The sequence below is a fragment of the Rosa rugosa genome, chromosome 4, assembly GCF_958449725.1.
Source record: "Rosa rugosa chromosome 4, drRosRugo1.1, whole genome shotgun sequence".
Lineage (NCBI taxonomy): Eukaryota > Viridiplantae > Streptophyta > Magnoliopsida > Rosales > Rosaceae > Rosa > Rosa rugosa.
The window spans coordinates 33,865,813-33,887,351 of record NC_084823.1 but is presented as its reverse complement, the minus strand read 5'-3'; the positions used below and the strand labels follow the sequence as shown (position 1 = coordinate 33,887,351).

The 21,539-nt window shown below is 41.0% G+C and overlaps 2 protein-coding genes across 2 annotated transcripts; both read right to left on the bottom strand.

Moving 5' to 3' along the window:
* Positions 1-2,037: 2,037 nt before the first annotated feature.
* LOC133742730 (uncharacterized) lies at positions 2,038-3,105 on the bottom strand. The gene is made up of 3 exons (XM_062170403.1): positions 2,840-3,105; positions 2,677-2,704; positions 2,038-2,417 (listed from the first exon to the last, which is right to left on the bottom strand). The coding sequence occupies exons 1-3, from the start codon at positions 2,905-2,907 to the stop codon at positions 2,226-2,228; spliced, it is 288 nt and encodes a 95-aa protein (XP_062026387.1). The 5' UTR covers positions 2,908-3,105; the 3' UTR covers positions 2,038-2,225.
* A 1,099-nt stretch (positions 3,106-4,204) lies between these two features.
* On the bottom strand, positions 4,205-7,206 carry LOC133746323 (disease resistance protein RPM1-like). Its single transcript, XM_062174506.1, has one exon. The coding sequence runs from the start codon at positions 7,176-7,178 to the stop codon at positions 4,317-4,319; it is 2,862 nt and encodes a 953-aa protein (XP_062030490.1). The 5' UTR covers positions 7,179-7,206; the 3' UTR covers positions 4,205-4,316.
* Positions 7,207-21,539: the final 14,333 nt, after the last annotated feature.

The window sequence follows — 21,539 nt, the reverse complement described above, 5'->3', positions numbered from 1 at the left end:
TGCATTGTGTGAGTACCCAAATTTTGTGTAGAGACAACGTAACATTGACATTATATAAAATCTGTTGTATGACAATTTTCATTGCCTGCATTTTGTGCATTACTAATGGTGCTCCATTTTGACCTGATGAGCAGTGATCAATTGTAAAAAAAATCATATTGCAAACTATCAAATGAATAATCCAACCCATATTATAAACCTCAAATATTAAAATGGAGTATTTACCAATCATCCAAGCCAAAATGAAAAGAAGAAAAACATTCAAATGCATATCAAAAGCTAATACAAATACATAATATTTGTTTCAAAACATGCCACATGGTGCATGAATATTGTACCAACAGAGAAGCACACAAAAAAGATGGCCTTCAGCAACAACCTAAGTCACGGAAAATGTTTTCCTTCAGCTCCTACACATACGCCTTGACCACAAACTTTGCCCACTCATTTCGCATCTGATCAATGTCTGCTTGGGTATATATATTGGCTGCTACCTCTCCTCTCCCACTGAAACCAATTTATTATATCAAAGTGAGGCATGGACATACATAACTATTATGTCCACAATCTTGATAGAAACCAAGTAAACTGACTACATTTATAGCTAAAATAGAAGAAACATTGCAAGGTAACATTAACAAGCCTCATACACTAAGAGAAGCAAAGCTATAATATATGTGCCTTCGCATCCCAGCACTTACTTTATTTATCAAAGCTAAGAGTATGATTTGATCAAACAAACAAACAATTAGCATAACATGAAATCAGTAGATATAAACAACCTGATATTTTGACAAATAATAGCTCTCAATAGCATGTGGCTACAATTCCAGGCCAGTCAGTTTTGAAAGAGAGACCTGCAACTCAAAATCATCAGCCAAAATCACCCTAGAGAAGATTAAATGTATATGAGGACAACAATATAGAAATCAGATAAATATCAGTAAATAGATACGGGGTTTTCAGAGCAGAGAGTCCTGCTTGCAGATAAATATTCAACAGAGGCTCAAACGTTATGCCATACAACTTGCAGAATTCCTGTTTGAATTGGTCAACCGGGTAATCCCATTGTTTTGGTTCAAATAAAACCTGGATAGCATAACCAACCAATGAGAAAATCAATCACATATCTGAGGAGATAAATGACTAAAACAATCAGAGATAACATAGTCCCAAAAGTACTTCGTTTACTACTTTCGCATTCGAGTTATATCTTTAAATCTGCAAGTCCATTCCAATAAAACAAATTAATACAACTAATTCCAGACTAGTAAAGACTGATAATGCTTTCCACCATATCAGAAAAGAAGAAGAAAAATGCATTAAAGTAGTCCAACAAGAAAAGGAGCTTCCTGAACTAGAAAAAATAATCACCTTGTATGTACCACATTCCGTAGTACTCTTATAAGCTACTGTTATGAAGACTCGCTGCAATTCTTTCATATAGGTAGAATCACCATGGTGCAAGGTATTTCTGGGCATATGTGATAGCTCGCAAGTTATTTTCAGCTCGTACCAATTCTATAAACTCTTGAGGTCTTAGCTGAAACTCTAATTTGCTCCGCCATCAATAAAAGATGCAGTATTAGACAAATAGCTAAATTTTACCACAATACAATTAGGATAAGTTTCGAAGTAGTAACTAGTCCCTATGTGTCTCCTTTAATAAAAGCAGTTCAAACCAATTACTCACATAAATGGAGTCCATGTACAGCCAAGAGAATAGATATGCCATTTTAACTGGCTTAAATGTATACAATAGCAATTATCTAACTAGCAGAAGTAAACCACCCATTGCCCCCTCAGAAAAGGAAAGACATCGTTATTTTCTTTGCACCACAACCAAATATAACTTCACAAGCAATTATCAGAAATCAGATAGAGTCAACATACTGTCAAAGCAGTTCAGCTATCACTATGGTGGACCTTTGACAACCATATCAACCATATAGGACAAGAATGATTAAGCATCCATGAAAGAAGTCATTTTTCCATTTACTTTGATCTCATGTTATGTAGTCCAAGTAAGTAGGACACGTGCAAGAGATATGTGTAACTAAAACTAAAACATGTACCCCATAATCTGAGAATAATAGTAAGTCAAATTTAAGATGAGCCAAGCAGCAGGAGAGATGCCATGAAAGAATTGCCAGATTTAGCTTATATAGCATATTCATTTTGTAATTCAAGAACAAGCAATACAACAACTAATTGTACAAAAAAACTCATCTAACCACCCCAATTATAGCAAGGTCTCCCCACCAACGTACACAAAAGAAAAAGAGAATGCATACTTTGGATTTCTTTAACCTTGACTTGTTCTCGGCACACCAGGCTAGGGCAGGGCCTACCTCCTTATTCTGGAAAGCTTCAATAACCTTTTTGGTTTCTTGAAATACATCGATATCAGCAAGATCCTGAGACATAAGAAACACTAATCATGTTGCAGTTGAAAATAAGGGAAGAATCAGCATTATGCTTAAAACCAAAGAGATTGTAACATGCCAATGACAGTCCTCCAAGGAGAGAAACTGGAAGCCATTGTCCATTACTTATTTCTACTTGTCTTCACTCTTTATCTTAGTCGCACTCTCTCTTCTAACTTCAAAATCTCTGAGACCATCACATCAACCATTAAGCAAAATTAGCAATAACAGTCTCAATTCCAGGACTTACCAATATTAATAGAAAAGGCACCAGCTGCCTGCACATCCAAACAAACACAGCATTAGAGCTGATTGTTCTAATTCCCTTTCTTCTTCTTTTTTCTCTAATTTCGCAGCAGATTAAAAAAAAAATATAAAAAAAATCAGAACAAAATCAAAATTCAAAAACGCACCATCTCTTGCGAGAGAGGATTGGTGCCGGTGAGTTTACATTGATTGACGATGATTTTCTGGAGCTCATCAATATGGCTATGGAAGAGCTCCCTCTTCAAGTCGACGAACTTGTGGAAGGACTTGACGAAATTCCTAATCTCTAGCTCAGAGAGATCCTCCATTATCAACCTCGATGGATTTGACCACGAATCGAGTAGCCATGAAAACCCTTTTTCCTCCTCAATTTATCGACTAGCCCCCAAATCCCTAAATCGAATAACCCTAATCTTCAGCAGATTGAAACCCCCCTTTCCTCCTCCTTCAATTTATCGACTAGTTGAAACCCCCAAATAGTAGCCCACAAATCTCCAAGTCAAAGAACCCCAATCTTCAGCAGATCGAAACCCCTTTTTCCTCCTCCTTCTTCCCAATAAGAAGAACCCACAAATAGGACTGAGTCGAACCCTAATAGAGATGAGTCGAGTGACGGTTGAGTAGAACCCTAATCAAACATGGCTGAGTCGAGTGATGGTTGTGCTGGGTGTTTTGATGAGAGATGATGTTGTGAGGAGATGGGTGTTTTCAGGAGAGATGGTGTTGAGAGGAGATGCTCGAAGAGAAGGCTATTTTGTAAGTATTGGAAACACAGCAACTGATGAAATTATAGGTCAAGAGGTTTGAGGAGCAACAAATGCAGTTATTTTGTTTTAGTGTCCAAGTGGTTGTCCATGAAGTCAAAGACCTAGGGTTTTTTTTTTTAAATTTGTTTTTTTTTTTTTTTTTTGTATTCATGAAACAGACAACACATATACTAAATTTTGTTGTCTGATTATGTATAAATTAAATTTCAGTTCAGGTTCCAAAGAGGGAAAGTTCCCACTATGTTCAATGGTTTTGGCGCTAGGATAGGCATTTTCATTCACACAACAGAAATAAGTGAGTTATGTTGTAGGAACTTACAATATGTTTTCCAAAATATATGTTTTTGGGGGGAATGAGTGGCATTTGGGGGCATTCCCAATATATCTTCCTTGATCATACAACACAAAGTCAAAAATTGTTGTATGACATTCTGCAAGCTACTCTCATACAACAAATGTAACTATTCTGTTGTGCAATGTAGTAAAAATTTGGAGCCACATTTGAGTCAAAGTATGAGGGAAATTTGCCGCTATTTTTTTTTTCATTCACACAACAGATCATTCTTGTAATTGTTGTGCAATCACCTTCCAACTAAACTCTTTTGAATTTTGACAGCCTTATACGATGAAGCTTTCTTATAAGAGTTGTATGATTCACTTTCCCACATCACACAACAAATTTTTTTTTTTCGTTGTGTAAAAAGTGTCGTGTGTTAAGGTTATTGGTCTAGTGAAAGCTAGGATCTTTAACCACAGATGAGTACTATTTATTGTGACTTATGTACGAGGGTAGACTTTACAGTTATTTACAATACATATACAACAGTATCAACATTAAATTCAAGTAAATTAAATATCACTTCCAACGAGTTTCAAGTTCATGGCTCTTCATGACAGAACTAGGCTGATCGTGAGGAAAGTTTTCTCCTTCACTCAAACCCTCTAAAGGATAGACCTCCCATCCACACTCTTTCCAGTAGGTGAAATAAACTTCGGGGATATGTGCAACTTTCCAATAGTCATTGTCTTTCTCATGTGGACGTAGAGTCTTGATTAATGTTTCTGGCATATCGAAAAACTCAAGCACCTTCAATTTGCTCAGGTGTTCAATGCCTGATGGCACCTTCTCCAATAACTTGCAGCGCTGGATGCTTAGCTTTTTTACAGAAGGCATTGCTCCCAACTGCACCTGTATGCATCTAAGTCCCTCAAATTGGTCGATACCCAAATGTTTGAGCTTCTTGAACCCTCCAGCTTTAAAGCATAATGTGTCTCCTTCAAACACCTGAGATAGTTCGAGGTGTACTAGGTTGGGCAGATATTGAAGGAATACAAGTGGATCATCCTTTAACCTACTCCATTTCAAATATAACCTGACAAGGCTATGCAGAGAAGGAATCCAGTGAGGTATTGTCTCCAACCGTCCTCGCAAGTAGAGGCGCTGAAGCAGTAGAGGGGGAGAAGAAAGCTGCTGCAAATCAATAATCTCTTCCTCTTCTACTGAAGTTATGTTCAACGTGCAAAGTTTGTTCAGCTTTTCAATTGATGAACAAAGAACTTTTCCATCTTCTTTCCTCATCTGTACAATGCCTAACTTTCTCAACTGAACTAGGTTCCTGAGCTCTCTTAATATGGCACCACCATCTTCGTTTGCCTTGATGAAACAGAGCTTTTGAAGGGATGTCAAAACCCCAATTTTCGCAAGTACCTTGAAACCATATTTTGAGTGAAAATCTCCATAAGGTACAAATTCGTAACGATATACCAGGAGATGACGTAGATGTTCGAGCTTTAAGATTTCAACTGGGAGTTCAGTAACCAGAGAATGTTTAAGATCCAAGGTCTCCAGGTTTTGAAGCTTCCCAATGAACCTTGGAATGGTTTTCACCTTGGTACCTTTCAAACTCAGATACTTTAGAAAGAAAAGGTTGACAACTTCAACTGGGAAAACATTTAGAGGCGCATTTTGCAAGTCTAAGACATTAAGAAGTCTGAACCCTCCAGGAAAATACTTTTGTAGTAATGGCTTCTCAGTAACTCTAAACATAAATAGAGAACGCAGTTGAAAAACACACCTGTTTTTCTGTACATATTGCATTGAGTTATGCACTGACAGGCGGCGCACTTTATCAGGCCAGGGAACATTTTGCTCTTTAGATATTGTGGCAAAGTTCTGATCTCTTATCTTAGAGGTGATAATCTCTCGAAAAAGGTCATGCACACGAATGTTCTTGACCCTTCCATCAGATGTTGTGTCAGCAGCTTGAATCATGCCTCTATTCAGTAGTTCACTGAGGTAGTCCTCTGCAACATCTTCCAATGTTTTGCCATCTTTTGGTTCGATGAACCCCTCTGCCATCCATAATCGAACAAGCCTCATATGCTCAATTAGATAATCCTCAGGAAAGATGCTCAGGTACAAGAAGCAAGATTTTAGATAGTACGGTAAATCATTGAAACTGAGAGAAAGTACTTTTTTTAAGTCCCTCAGTTTGTCATTGCCCTCAATTTCAGCTCCAAGACTATGGCCAACCATATCCCACTCATCAATCCGACGCTTGTCCTTGGTAGACAAAACACCACTGACTGCCACAATTGCAAGGGGCAACCCCTCACACTTCTTCAAAACATCAGTACAGATTTCCTCTAGATGAGGAGGGCATGATTTCCCCTGGAATGTCTTCTTGCATAAAAGTTCCCAAGACTCCGATTGGGGCAGAGGCTCCAAATTGTAGGCTTTCCCTCCAGATTCTACACTGGTTGTAGAGGCTACTTCAGCATTTCGAGTAGTGAGAATGACTCGGCTACCAGAAGTATTGTTAGGCAAGGCATATTTCACAGCATCCCATCCGTGCAAGTGCCATACATCATCTAAAACAATGAGATACCTCCTTTTCTGCAGGAAGTCCTTGATTATTGTTTTCAAGTGATTGTTGTTCATGGTATTGATTCCTTCTGGAACAGGCCTGCGGATTGCGTTGTGGAGTTGATGAACCATGTCTTTGAGGAGTTCTCCAAGTTTGAAAGACAGAGTAACAGTGATCCAAGCACAAACTTTGAAATGTTTCTTCACTTCTGCAGCATCATAGACTTGCTTGACCAGGGTAGTTTTCCCCATCCCCCCCATTCCAGCCACAGAAACTACTTCACGTCCAGAACCACCCTTGACTAGCCAGCCAACCAGCTGCTTTATGGGCTTGTCAATGCCTACAATATCAGTCTTCTCTAGAAGTAGAGCATCACCTCGATGGTCATCCCATGTATTGCATGCACTGCTGGAGCCTGCACCTTGTTCAGCCATATTGAATTTGTGACGGAGTCTCTTGTGAACCTCCGAGATTTTTCTGATTCTCAAGTTGATGCCTTGTAATTCAGAAGCAATTCGGTATCGAGCTTTTGTGTTCTTAATGCAGCAAGAAAGCCTATGGATTGAACCATATAATCCCTCCTCCCCATGATCATGCGGCTGCAGAAGTGTAAATTCATCAAGAACATCTTCACTGTCGTGAGCAATGTCTCTTAGTTGCTTAACCCATACTTTGAGTTCCTCATCACTCTCTTCAGATGCATCAGCAACCCTCAGAAAAGCCGTCATCCGCTCCAGCTCTCCTCTTAGATACACAATTTCTTCCCTAACCCCTCCTCCCAAAAGTTGCAAATCATTTTCAAAAAGGGGTGCAAGCTTGTCAAGCAGAAACTTGACTGCACTCTCCGCCATGAATTCTCTCTTCACTCTCTTTGATTACCCTTTCTTCCTTAACTGATTTTCTGAGTTCAGAATCTGGGGTTAAATAATTGAAGGGCACTTGGAATATTCACAGAATGTTGCAGATACCTTTCTGTGGAAGAAACCAAGTTGAAGAAGTAACAGTGACTGGAATGCGTTTTTTCTTTCTGGGAAGCAATCACTGTAATTCCCAACTCAGAATGTTCCACGCAATTAAAATGCAATAATCCAAGGAACTTTCCTAGAATTGAAACTGGCACAAACTTCATAAATCCACTATGGCATGTTTGATAGCTTCATGGTTCTTTCCTATTGCATGCAACTGCAAACAAAGAATAGCATGACTATGATTTTTCAGACAGAATGTAAATCAAACACGCCTTAGTGTATTGAGAATTTCAAATTCTGAAATTCATGAGTAAGTATTCAAGAGTAAGTTTTGAAATTTAAATATATATTTTTTTTTTCTCGGGGACTTAAAAACCTCCCTTCTTCTTCATCCCACCTTTCATAGAACGTGGGTTCGATTCAAAGCGGAATCGTGGGGATTCACTCTACATACGAACTAAGAGCGTTCATAATCTTCGGACTAAGAGCGTCCGTGAGCATCGATTTTTACGAACTAAGAGCGTTCGTAGGCTACGGACTAAGAGCGTTCGTAAGCATAAAAATCTGACCATATAAGCGTCATTGGTTTCAATCCATATCCAAAAATTTGGAAACTATCAACAAAGACAATGGTTATAACTCTTTCTCACTAGGCGTACTCAAGAGTAATTGTGATGTCTAGGCAAGGTTTGAACTGAGAGAACGGTTTTAAAAGTGAGCAACGCTCCACCAAAATCTCGCCTTACCTTACCTGGTCACAACTAAATTGGAATTACCAAACGGATTGAGTAACTACTACTTGTCTAAGCTTGATTACCCTTTTTGGATTAAATTTAGAAACTTTGACGTAATCATTGGCTTTCATTGAAATAAAGTGTCGATTTTGATTCAAACTTTATTAATTTCAAGTATGTTTCCCGGAGAGCTAGAATGCCTCGTGGATAGTGCTACTACGCACACCATACTTCGAAATAGGCAGTTATTTCTTGAGATGACGCCTACTCAATCTTCTGTGACTACGATGGCTGGATCATCTCAATTGATTCATGGTCGAGGACCAGCCCAATTTATATTGCCAAATGGCACAATTTTAAATGTCACCGAAGCTTTTTATGCTCCTAGGGCAGGAAGAACCCTATTGAGTTTCAAAGATATAAGAGCCAATGGTTTTCATGTGGAAACACATTGTGAGAATGGACAAGAGTTCATTTGCATCACCTCTAATGACTACGGACATAAACGAGTCTTAGAGAAACTTATGTGTCGCTCTAGTGGGTTGTATGCAACCACTATTCGAGTCATTGAATCCAACCATGTCATGAGAGATGATTTATGGGATTCCGACACATATAGGCTTTGGCACGACCGTTTGGGACACCCAGGTCGTGACATGATGATCCGTATATTAAAGACTTCACACGGACATCCCTTTTTCAGAACGAAAAGAAGTAAAACTCGGTTTTTGGACACCGAAGGAGCCCCTGCGCCTCACGGCGCCGTTCACCCCCAAATCCGGCCATCCTTGGCCGGCGCCGCCTTCCCCCTGCGGCCTCAGGGTGGCATTGACGCCACCAAGGCTCCTTTGTCTCCAACTTTTACTTCTAAAGTCACTTGTGATTTTGTGGCTCAACCAAAATCCTCATTGGTTGTTTCTCAAGCCCATCATTCGTTCTGCAAAGCCTGCTCTTTAGCAAAGTTAGGATCGAGACCATCCTATGCAAAGGACACCAAAAAAAATATACCATTCTTGCAAAGAATCCAAGGTGATATTTGTGGACCTATTCAACCATCATGCGGACCATTTCGATATTTTATGGTATTGGTTGATGCATCGACACGCTGGTCACATGTCATGCTATTGTCCACAAGGAACGCTGCATTTGCTAAACTCCTAGCACAAATAATTAAGTTAAGGGCTCACCACCCTGATCATCCTATTAAGTCTATAAGATTAGACAATGCTGGAGAGTTTACATCAAAGACTTTTGATGATTATTGCATGTCCATTGGGATTGATGTTGAACATCCTGTTCCTCATGTTCACACCCAAAATGGTCTCGCAGAAGCTGCCATTAAACGATTACAAATGGTCGCTAGGGCATTGGTAATGCGCACCAATCTCCCTATTTCTGCTTGGGGCTATGAAATATTGCATGCACCTGTGCTTATTCGTCTGAGGCCCACTGCCACTCAACCCTTCTCTGCGTCCCAGATGGTTACTGGGTATGAGCCTGATGTCTCACACTTACGCATATTTGGGTGTGCAGTTTATGTGCCAATTGCGCCGCCACAGCGCACCAAAATGGGTCCTCAACGACGATTAGGCATTTATGTTGGATATGATTCTCCAACGATTATCCGCTACATAGAACCCTTGACAGGCGATCTCTTTACCGCTAGATTTGCGGATTGTCACTTCGATGAGACAGTCTTCCCGTCGTTAGGGGGAGATAAGAACATCAATGTTCAACAGGAACGACAGGAATTGTCGTGGTCTGTCCCCACTCTGTCTCATCTTGATCCCCGAACCGCACAGTCCGAAATTGAAGTGCGGAGAATTCTCGATCTTCAGAACGTAGCAGAATCGATGCCTGATGCGTTTTCTGATATCGCTAAAGTGACGAGATCACACATACCTGCTGCAAACGTGCCTGCAAGGATTGATGTCCCTAAAACTAGAGGACATGACGCCAACTCAAGAGGATATGAGCATGGCGCCAACGTCCCCTCTCACAGTGATGGTGACGTTTTGGCTAGGCCCATGGCTCCTGCCAGGAAGCGCGGGAGGCCCATAGGTTCGATGGATTCTCGCCCAAGAAAGAAAGCGAGTTTGGCACAAAATAATCCATTAATCATCGATGTGAATAATCCATCTCATGAGAATATTCCGGATTATGGTTATGTCCAAGAGACATCATTGGGGGACGCTCCAATGTCAGAACCAACTCCAGAGAATAGAGAGATCTCCATAAATTACACTAGTGTACATGAGATGATGGATAGAAATTCTATGGCGATTGATGATGCATTTGCATATCATATTGCAAAAGGAATTATAGAATATGATGATATCGAACCTCGCTCTGTTGAAGAATGTCAACGAAGAGCAGATTGGCCTAAATGGAAAGATGCGATCCAGGTTGAATTGGATTCACTAACAAAGAGACAGGTATTTGGGCCTGTAACGCAGACACCCCCAAGTGTAAAGCCTGTTGGCCATAAATGGGTCTTTGTTAGAAAGCGTAATGAGAAAAATGAGGTGATAAGATATAAAGCCCGCCTTGTGGCGCAAGGTTTCTCACAACGCCCTGGAATCGACTACGAGGAGACATATTCTCCCGTAATGGACGTTATAAGGTTCCGCTACATTGTCAGTTTGGTAGTTTCCGAAAAACTTGACATGCAGCTTATGGATGTGGTTACAGCATATCTCTATGGGGATCTAGATTCAGAGATATATATGAAGGTTCCAGATGGACTTCAATTACCCAAATCAAGTGGCTCTAAACCACGGAGCGCGTTTTCAATAAGATTAAAACGCTCACTATATGGATTAAAACAATCCGGACGGATGTGGTATAACCGTCTAAGTGACTACTTGATTGGGAAGGGATATATTAACAACGAAATATGCCCATGCGTGTTCATTAAGAGAACAAGTTCCGGATTTGCAATCGTAGCAGTTTATGTCGATGACATGAACCTAATTGGAACTCTAGATGAGTTGAAGGAAACTGCTAAATACTTGAAATCCGAATTTGAGATGAAAGATCTTGGGAAAACACGGTTTTGTCTCGGTTTAGAACTCGAGCACCGTAGTGATGGGATTTTGATCCATCAGTCTGCATATACTCAGAAAATCCTAAGGCGCTTTAATGAAGATAAAGCAAAGCCTGTGAGTACTCCCATGATCGGCCGTAGTCTTGAGCCCGGAAAAGATCCGTTTCGTCCAATGGATGAGGACGAAGAACCATTAGAGGCCGAAGTGCCCTATTTGAGTGCAATAGGCGCATTATTGTACTTAGCTCAATGCACAAGACCGGATATCTCATTCGCAGTGAACTTGTTAGCTCGACATAGCTCTGCGCCAACACGCCGCCATTGGATTGGTGTAAAGACAATCTTTCGATACCTAAGAGGTACGATTGATATGGGCCTATTTTATCCCTACAGAGAGACGAGGAACGACGGACGAATGGGATCGGACCCCATTAGGCATGGAGCCGCCGTCCATAACATGACCGTCGGCCATGTTGTCATCTCCAGCGCCGCCGCCGCCCATGGTGGCCGGCCTCACCCTATTCCCCTCCATCAAAACGACAACAATGTTTTGATGGGATTTGCTGATGCAGGGTACCTCTCTGACCCTCACAAAGGTCGCTCCCAAACTGGTTATGTCTTTACCATGGGAAGCACTGCGATATCTTGGAGGTCTACAAAACAGACCCTTGTTGCTACTTCCTCGAATCATGCAGAGATTATTGCTCTACATGAAGCCGTTCGTGAATGTATATGGCTAAGGTCTGTGATTCGACATATTCAAGGAAGTTGTGGTTTGAAGTCTACCACAGATGAACCTACATGCATTTATGAGGATAATGCAGCTTGTATTGAACAAATGAAGTTAGGTTTCATCAAAGGCGACAACACCAAGCATATATCGCCTAAGTTCTTTTATAATCAGCAACAACAATCACTTCTAAAGATTGAAGTGAATCAAATCCGATCAGAGGATAATGTAGCGGACTTATTCACTAAGTCGTTACCTAAATCCACCTTCGAGAAACATGTGAAGAGCATCGGATTGAGAAAGTTATCCGAACTCCCACGATTGTAGCAATCAGGGGGAGATATCGACATCAGGGGGAGTTATGATGTCTGCATGTTCGATCTCGAAGAGTGAAGGACGTGTTGTGCTCTTTTTGTCCTTCGACCAGGGTTATTTTTATCCCACAGGGTTTTTGTTACCTGGCAAGGTTTTTAACGAGGCAACGGATGAAGCGTCACCACCGAGTTTGAAGCGGCACAAGGGGGAGTGTTGAAGGAATATCGATTTAGTGTGCCTTATCAAACTAGGAGTAGCAATAGGAGAGAAGGTTCTAGATTTCTCAATCCTACACGGATTGGTATTCCTTGTAACATTAGAACTAGTACTTTGTAATCCCTATATATAGGGCTCCTATTCTCAATAATAATACACACATCTCTCTACAATTCTCTCTCGAATCTATTTTACTTAAACAGAGATTAATTTATTTGTTGGTTTAGTCCATGTAGAAGAATAGAATATGAAAGTGACTCCCTCCTTGACAGATGAATAAATAAATAAATAAGTGAGAATGATACTGTTATATGAACAAAACTCATGTTTAAACAAATTGTTTTTCTCCACGACCTTTTGCACCATGTAAACCATGTAAACAATATACATACCATAAATTAAAGATAAGGAAAAAAAATATTTCTGTTAGTATATCCCTGCATCTATTTCCTGGTAAATGTCGAATATGTAATCTTGTGACATCCATTTCCTAGTAGTTTAACCTTATTTTCTGGACTCCTACGTCAATTTCCCAGAGCGTATTTCCTAATTCAATAATAATGAGTCCCTTTTGCAAACAAGTTGTTACTAATTATGAATGCAAAAGGATAAGTCGTCGCTGTTGCGGTAGCTTCTGCAGCCAATCCCAGTAACTAGTTGATGATTTCACTTGACGCTGTATACTAGATTCTATAGCCAAGTCAAAGAAAAGCTCCCTCGATCTTTCCTGGAAAAAATGCAGTGTTGGTGGTTCCCGAACTAGTTAATATACAATAATGGGCTAATGGCAATCCTTTTCAGTGAAGAATATGTTTGAAAAGTCAGCGTCCTACTCCTTAGATATCTATCAAGAACTGGTTTTACTTTCGAATTCAACATATGAAAGCAAAAAGGAGCCAAAAAAAAGCCTAATCCATGCCTCTTTGATATATTTTGGTGAGACTTACTTGGCAGAAATCTATAGTGAAACATGAAATGCCTAAGCACTCATCAACCCAAATGCATTCTTCAAACAGAGTTTTTGGAAAAGAAAAATACTTCGAAAAAATTACAAAAGATAAAAGGGAGAAACATACTAGCTAGTACTCCTAGTAGTTACCAGTTAGTCATATTATGTGATGGAAAACAATGCAAAAAAAAAAAAAATCATAAACAAAATAAAAAGTGTTTAAGAACAATCGAAAACTAACAGAGAGAGGGAGAGAGTTTAGATGGAGAGAATGAAGAGTGAATTGGTGTGTTTATTCTTCTCACATTGAAGGGTTTATATAGGGATAAAAAACATGGAAAACACACTATTACAACTACCACATTCCATTACACTTATCTCTTACTATTACACCTAATACATGATATAGACATTTATACATAATATACTACAACACTACCCCTTGGATATTTCATGTTAATAGTATTGTCTTGGTGGTGCGCTTCTAAGTTGCCTCGTTAAAAACCTTGCCAAGTAATAAAACCCTGTGGGGAAAAAACAACCATGGTCGAAGGAGAAAAAGAGCACAACGCGCATGAGTGTGGAGTAGCAATACCGTATATTCGGAGATAAGTGGAGTCTTCTTATCAGCATCATAAGTAGGTAGTATGTCTACGAGAGGGATGCAGTATAAGTGGGGCGACCATGCTAAAGATGTGCCTCGTTAAAAACCTTGCCAGGTAAAAACCCAGTGGGAAAAATAACCCTGGACGAAGGACAAAAGAGTACACGATGGTCTGGATATTCCTCCTAATTTCAACTCCCCCTGATAATTACAATTATGGGAGTTCAGATAACTTTCTCAATCCGATGCTCTTCACATGTTTCTTGAAGGTGGATTTTGGTAACGACTTAGTAAATAAGTCCACTACATTATCCTCTGATCGGATTTGATTTACTTCAATATTTAAAAGTGATTGTTGTTGTTGATTATAAAATAACTTAGGCGATATATGCTTGGTGTTGTCGCCCTTGATGAAACCTAACTTCATTTGTTCAATACAAGCTGCATTATCCTCATAAATGCATGTAGGTTCATCCGTGGTAGACTTCAAACCACAACTTCCTCGAATATGTCTAATTACAGACCTTAGCCATATGCATTCACGCACAGCTTCATGTAAAGCGATAATCTCTGCATGATTTGAGGAAGTAGCAACAAGGGTCTGTTTTGTAGACCTCCAAGTTATCGCGGTGCTTCCCATGGTAAAGACATAACCTGTTTGGGAGCGACCTTTGTGAGGGTCAGAGAGATACCCTGCATCAGCAAAGCCCATCAAAACATCATTATTATTTTGATGGAGGGGAGGAGGAGAACGTTGGCTACCATGGACGGTGTCGCCAGCGTCTTTATTTCGGAAGGTGGCCTTTTGCCTTGTGGGGTCCGATCCCATGCTTCCGTCTTTTCTTTTCTCTCTGTAGGGATAAAACAAGCCCATATCAATCGTACCTCTTAAGTATTGAAAGATTGTCTTTATACCAACCCAAAGGCGGCGTGTTGGCGCAGAACTATGTCGAGCTAACAAGTTCACTGCGAATGAGATATCCGGTCTTGTGCATTGAGCTAAATACAATAATGCGCCTATTGCACTTAGATAGGATATTTCAGCCTCTAATAAATCCTCGTCCTCATCCTTTGGACGAAATGAATCTTTTCTGGGCTCAAGACTACGGCCGATCATGGAAGTACTCACAGGCTTTGCTTTATCTTCATTAAAGCGCCTTAGTAATTTTTGAGTATACTCTGACTGATGGATCATAATCCCATCTCTACGGTGCTCGAGTTCTATTCTGAGACAAAACCGTGTTTTCCCAAGATCTTTCATCTCAAATTCGGATTTCAAATATTTAGCAGTTTCCTTTAACTCATCTAGAGTTCCAATTAGGTTCATGTCATCGACATAAACTGCTACAATTGCAAATCCGGAACTTGTTCTTTTAATGAACACGCATGAGCATATTTCATTGTTAACATATCCCTTTCCAATCAAGTAGTCACTTAGACGGTTATACCACATCCGTCCGGATTGTTTCAATCCATATGGTGAGTGTCTTAATCTTACTGAAAACGCGCTCCGTGGTTTAGAGCCACTTGATTTGGGTAATTGAAGTCCATCTGGAACCTTCATATATATCTCTGAATCTAGATCCCCATAGAGATATGCTGTAACCACATCCATAAGCTGCATGTCAAGCTTTTCGGAAACTACCAAACTGACAAGGTAGCGGAACGTTATAATGTCCATTACGGGAGAATATGTCTCCTCGTAGTCGATTCCAGGGCGTTGTGAGAAACCTTGCACCACAAGGCGGGCTTTGTATCTAACAACCTCATCTTTCTCATTACGCTATCTAACAAAGACCCATTTATGGCCAACATGCTTTATATTTGGGGGTGTCAGCGTTATAGACCCAAATACCTGTCTCTTTGTTAGAGAATCCAATTCAGTCTGGATCGCATCTTTCCATTTAGGCCAATCTGCTCTTCGTTGACATTCTTCAACGGAGCGAGGTTCGATATCATCGTTTTCTATAATTCCTTTTGCAATATGATATGCAAATGCATCATCAATAGTCATAGAGTTTCTATCCATCATCACATGTTTACTGTTGTAATTCATGGAGATCTCTCTATTCTCTGGAATTGGTTCTGTCATTGGAGCGTCCTCCAATGATGTCTCTTGGACATAACCACAATCCGGAATATTCTCATGAGATGGATTATTTGTATCGATGACTAATAGATTATTTTGTGCCAAACTCGCTTTCTTTCTTGGGCGAGAATCCATCGAACCTTTAGGCCTCCCGCACTTCCTGACGGGAGCCGTGGGCCTAGCCACTGCGTCACCCATATAGAGGATGTTGGCGCCATTCTCATAATGTATTTTTGAGATGGCGTCATGTCCTCTAGTTTCAGGGACATGAATCCTTGCAGGCACATTTGCAGCAGGTATGTGTGATCTCATCACTTTAGCGATATCAGAAAACACATCAGGCATTGATTCTGCCACGTTCTGAAGATTGAGAATTCTCCGCACTTCAATTTCGGACTGTGCGGTTTTGGGATCAAGATGAGACAAAGTGGGGACATACCACGACAAATCCTGTCGTTTCTGTTGAACATTAGTGTTCATGTCTCCCCTAATGACGGGAAGACTGTCTCATCAAAGTGAAAATCCGCAAATCTTGCGGTAAATAGATCACCTGTCAAGGGTTCTATGTAGCGGATAATGGTTGGAGAGTCATATCCAACATAAAGGCCTAATCGTCTTTGAGGACCCATTTTGGTGCGCTGTGGCGGCGCAATTGGCACATAGACTGCACACCCAAATATGCATAAGTGTGAGACATCAAGCTCATACCCAGTCACCATCTGGTACGCAGAAAAGGGTTGGGTGGCAGTGGGCCTCAGACGAATAAGCACAGCTGCGTGCAATATTGCATAACCCCAAGCAGAGATAGGGAGATTGGTGCGCATGACCAATACTCTAGCAACCATTTGAAGTCTTTTAATGGCAGCTTCTGCGAGACCATTTTGGGTGTGTACATGAGGGACAGGGTGTTCAACCTCGATCCCAATGGACATGCAATAATCATCAAAAGTCTTTGATGTAAATTCTCCAGCATTGTCAAGACGAATTGACTTAATAGGATGATCAGGGTGGTGAGCCCTTAACTTAATGATTTGTGCTAGGAGTTTAGCAAATGCAGCATTTCTTGTGGATAATAGCATGACATGTGACCAACGTGTCGATGCGTCAACCAACACCAAAAAATATCTAAATGGTCCGCAAGTTGGTTGGATAGGTCCACAAATATCACCTTGTATTCTTTGCAAGAATGGTATATTGTCTTTAGTGTCCTTTGCATAGGATGGTCTCGATTCTACCTTTGCTAAAGAGCAATCTTTGCAAAACGAATGATATGCTTCAGAAGTAACTCTTTGGACCAATCTTTGGTTCGTACTTCTTTTCGTTTTGAAGAATGGATGTCCGTGTGAAGTTTTTAATATACGGAGCATCATATCACGACCTGGATGTCCCAAACGGTCGTGCCAAAGCCTGTATGTGTCAGAATCCCATAAATTTTCATTCATGACATGGTTGGATTCAATGACTCTAATAGTGGTTGCATACAATCCACTAGAGCGACACATAAGTTTCTCTAATACTCGTGTATTTCCGTAGTTATTAGAGGTGATGCAAAGGAACTCTTGTCCATTCTCACAATGTGTTTTCACATGAAGATCATTGGCTCTTATATCTTTAAAACTCAATAGGGTTCTTCCGGCCCTTGGAGCATATAGAGTTTCGGCAACATTAATATTTGTGCCATTTGGTAACAGAAATTGAGCTGGTCCTCGACCATGAATCAATTGTGATGGTCCTGCCACATTGTTACGGAGGATCGACTAGGCGTCATCCATAAAAATAATTGCCTATGTCGCAATATAGTATGTGTGGTACCACTATCGAGAAGGCATTCCAATTCTCCAGAAAACATAAATAAAAAAAAAGTTCGGAATATTAACACATGTCAATGACATTGAATGAAAATGCGATACTTTATTAGTAAGGAAAATAGCCAATGATTACATCATGGTTTTTCCAAAGTCTATTCCAAAATAAAATCAAACCTAGACAAATTGTAGTCACTCAATCCGTTTGGTAACTCCAATTATATGACCAAGGAAGTAGAGAGATGTTGGTGGAGCGAGGCTCGCTTAAATACCCCGATCTCAATCACTTTCCTAGACATCATATTTCATTGGGTGCGCCATATGAGAAAGAGTTAATACAATTGCCATTTATTGACTAAGGCACATTTGCCGTTCTTGGAAAATAGAAAGGACTATTCTTAATCAAAGTCTGCGGCATCTTTCTGCTCTTCATCTACAGCTTTGAAGTCCTCAATGGTGAGATTGACATCTTCACCATCTTCATCTTTTGCAAGGTAAACTTCTTGCTCTCTCAGGTCCCTATATGCCCTGTATTTTGCAACTAGTTGGTCACTTGCCTTGCATAGCTTGAACCAATGCTCAGTTGATCCACATCGATAACATACATCATTGTGGTTGCCTCCCTTTAATTGAGGTGCATTTTGTGGATATTCCCTAGGAGGGTTTCGGCTGCTACTACCACGTCTTATGCGGCGACCTCCACGGCCCATGTTCCCACCACGGCTCATGGTGCTACTTCCACGGCCCATGGTGTTGCCATATCCACCTCTCCCACGTGTGGAGTTACCATCACGTGTGCCCGCTCTAAAGTTGCGGTTTCCTTCCTTATTGGAACGGTTATATGGACCCATTCGTCCTTCATATCCCCTGTTATTAGGGTACCGTTCCTTGCGTCCTCTTTTGGATGCAATATAATTCGCCTCACGAACGCTCTTGGTTCCGATGGGCCTTGAATTATAATTCTTTACGAGGATGTTGTCGTGCTTTTCAGCTACCGACAAAACATTTATGAGCTCATTAAACCTCGTAAGTCGCCCAGCATTGAAGTCAGTGCGATATTGCTTTGACAGTATAAGTGCATCGACGGGGAAGGTAGAGAGAGTCTTCTCAATTAGATCTTCTTCTGTGATAGGTTTTCTACAGAACCTCAACATGGCTTTGAGGCGAAGAGCTTCTGAATTGTATTCAGAAACAGACTTGAAGTCGGAGAAGCGTATATTGTTCCACTGAACCTTCAAGTCAGGGAGGAGGGTATCTTGGATATTGCCAAAACGCTCCTCTAGCGCTACCCAGAGCTCTTTTGCATTTTTGATGGACATATACTCTAACCTGAGTGCATTGTCCATGTGACGTCGCATCAATATAATTGCATGAGCATGCTTTGTCGGTGTTCGAACGAACACAAGATCCGGGTTAGGTACCTGGATTATGGGCAATATTCCCTGTGAAGTGAGGTGGTTCTCAACATCGGTTACCCAGCTGTGGTATTCTGAGCCTGTTGAGTCAAGCATGGGAAAATCGAGTCTAGCTTCATTCGACATCCTGAAAATGAGGAGAAGATATATTAGTTTCGGAGCTAAACTTCCACGAAAACTAAAATAACAAGATTTCCGAGCTATGCTACCAAGAAATCAATTTCCAAGATATTTGGATTAGACCGAAACAATGATGTTTATATGGTCATAAATCGATGCTTACGGACGCTCTTAGTCCGAAGTCTTATGAACACTCTTAGTTCATCGATTGTGAACACTCTTAGTTCGTTTAGTGTGAATTTCTATAATTCCGCTTTTTAATTGTAAGTTTCCAAAAAAAGAAAAAGGAGTAAAAAATCAAAAGCGGGAACTTTTAGTAAAGAATACCTTGAAATAGTGTTGTCGGAAAGTCGCCGGAAAAGAGTTGACCGGCGTTGACCGAGGTGCTGACGTGGCAGTCGGTCGCTGACGTGGCACACTAACGCTGACGTGGCAGTGGGCTGGAAGTGGGCCTGCTTCTTCTTTTGGGCTGGTTGGTCCGTTTGTGCTTCTGGGCCTAGGGCAGCTCTGGGCCGCGTTTGCTGGGCTGGTTGACTGAGGTGCTGACGGCGGTTCGGTGGTGCAGTGGCTTCAGGCGGCCGGTTCAGGCAGTAATCGGCCGGTTCCGGTGATGATTTTTCCCGCTCCGGTGAGCTGGGATCAGGCTGCAGCTGCTGGTGGAGTATTGCAGCAGGGGGCAGGGAGGAAGGCTTCGAATCGGGCAAAGAGGCTTTCGGTGTTTCCGGGGGCCGGTTTGGGTATTTTCCGACCGGTTTTGAAGGTTTTGAAACCGGTTCTGGGCTTCTTGGATCAAGAGCTTTGATATGTGATAGGGTTTGGAGGTTTTTTGTAGGTTTGGAAAAATGACTTTGATCGGAGGATGAACTTCCTCTACTCTTGTTTTTTCGATTCTAATTCTAGAGCAATCTTGTGCTGATAACGTGTTTAAGAACAATCGAAAACTAACAGAGAGAGGGAGAGAGTTTAGATGGAGAGAATGAATTCTTCTCACATTGGAGGGTTTATATAGGGATAAAAAGCATGGAAAACACACTATTACAACTACCACATTCCATTACACTTATCTCTTACTATTACAGCTAATACATGATATATGTTGAAGGAATATCGATTTAGTGTGCCTTATCAAACTAGGAGTAGCAATAGGAGAGAAGGTTCTAGATTTCCCAATCCTACACGGATTGGTATTCCTTGTAACATTAGAACTAGTACTTTGTAATCTCTATATATAGGGCTCCTATTCTCAATAATAATACACACTTCTCTCTACAATTCTCTCTCAATACCAATATACTTAAACACGTTATCAGCACGAGCCCTAAACCACAAAAGCTAAAACCCAAAAACCTGAAAAGAAATTGTTCTCCTCAAAGATCTGCCGCAAGCTCCTAGCCCTCGCTAGCCTCGCTCGCTGATGCTGCCCTGCGCGCCCCTGCGCCCACTGCTGCCCCGCACGCCTCCGCAGCTCCTGCAGCTCTGCCGTACATCTGCTGTCCCTGCAGCACCTACGCGCCCCTGCGCACGCATCCCTACTGCCCCTGCAGCACCAACGCACACCGACTGCACCTTTCCCCTTTCCTGTGCACGTCCGTCTGTTTGCAGGCTCCGAAACATCTAGTTTGGAACCTCAGATCAAAATCGTTTCTTCATCAAAGTTGTTCATCTCTGTCTCTTCCATCTGACCTCCGAATTTCAGTCTTATCGGAGTTATTTTGAGACCAGTACAACAATCAAAGTGAAAACTGTTCAGAAGAGAATTTGCTCCGAATTTCAACAAGCTTGACCTTATAAACATTCGCTGCACGCCTCTACTCGGATTGCTTCGCTCCATCACGCCTGCATCAACACGCGCGTGATCCAAATACATGCAAGTATTCAAAAGAGTAAGTTTTGAAGTTCCTATAATTCGGAATTTATATTTCTTCTTCTTTTCTCGGGGACTTGAAAACCTCCCTTCTTCTACATCCCACCTTTCTTATAACGTGGGTTCGATCCTTGAAAAGCAGAATCGTGGGGATTCACGCAATTAACGAACTAAGAGCGTCCGTAAGCATCGATTTACGACCATACAAACATCATTGTTTCGGTCTAATCCAATCATTCTTGGAAATCGATTTCTTGGTAGCATAGCTCGGAAATCTTATTAGTTTTCGTGGAAGCATTGACTCCGAAACTAACTTGTCCCTGTTTCATCTTTCAGGATGTCAAACATGAACAAACT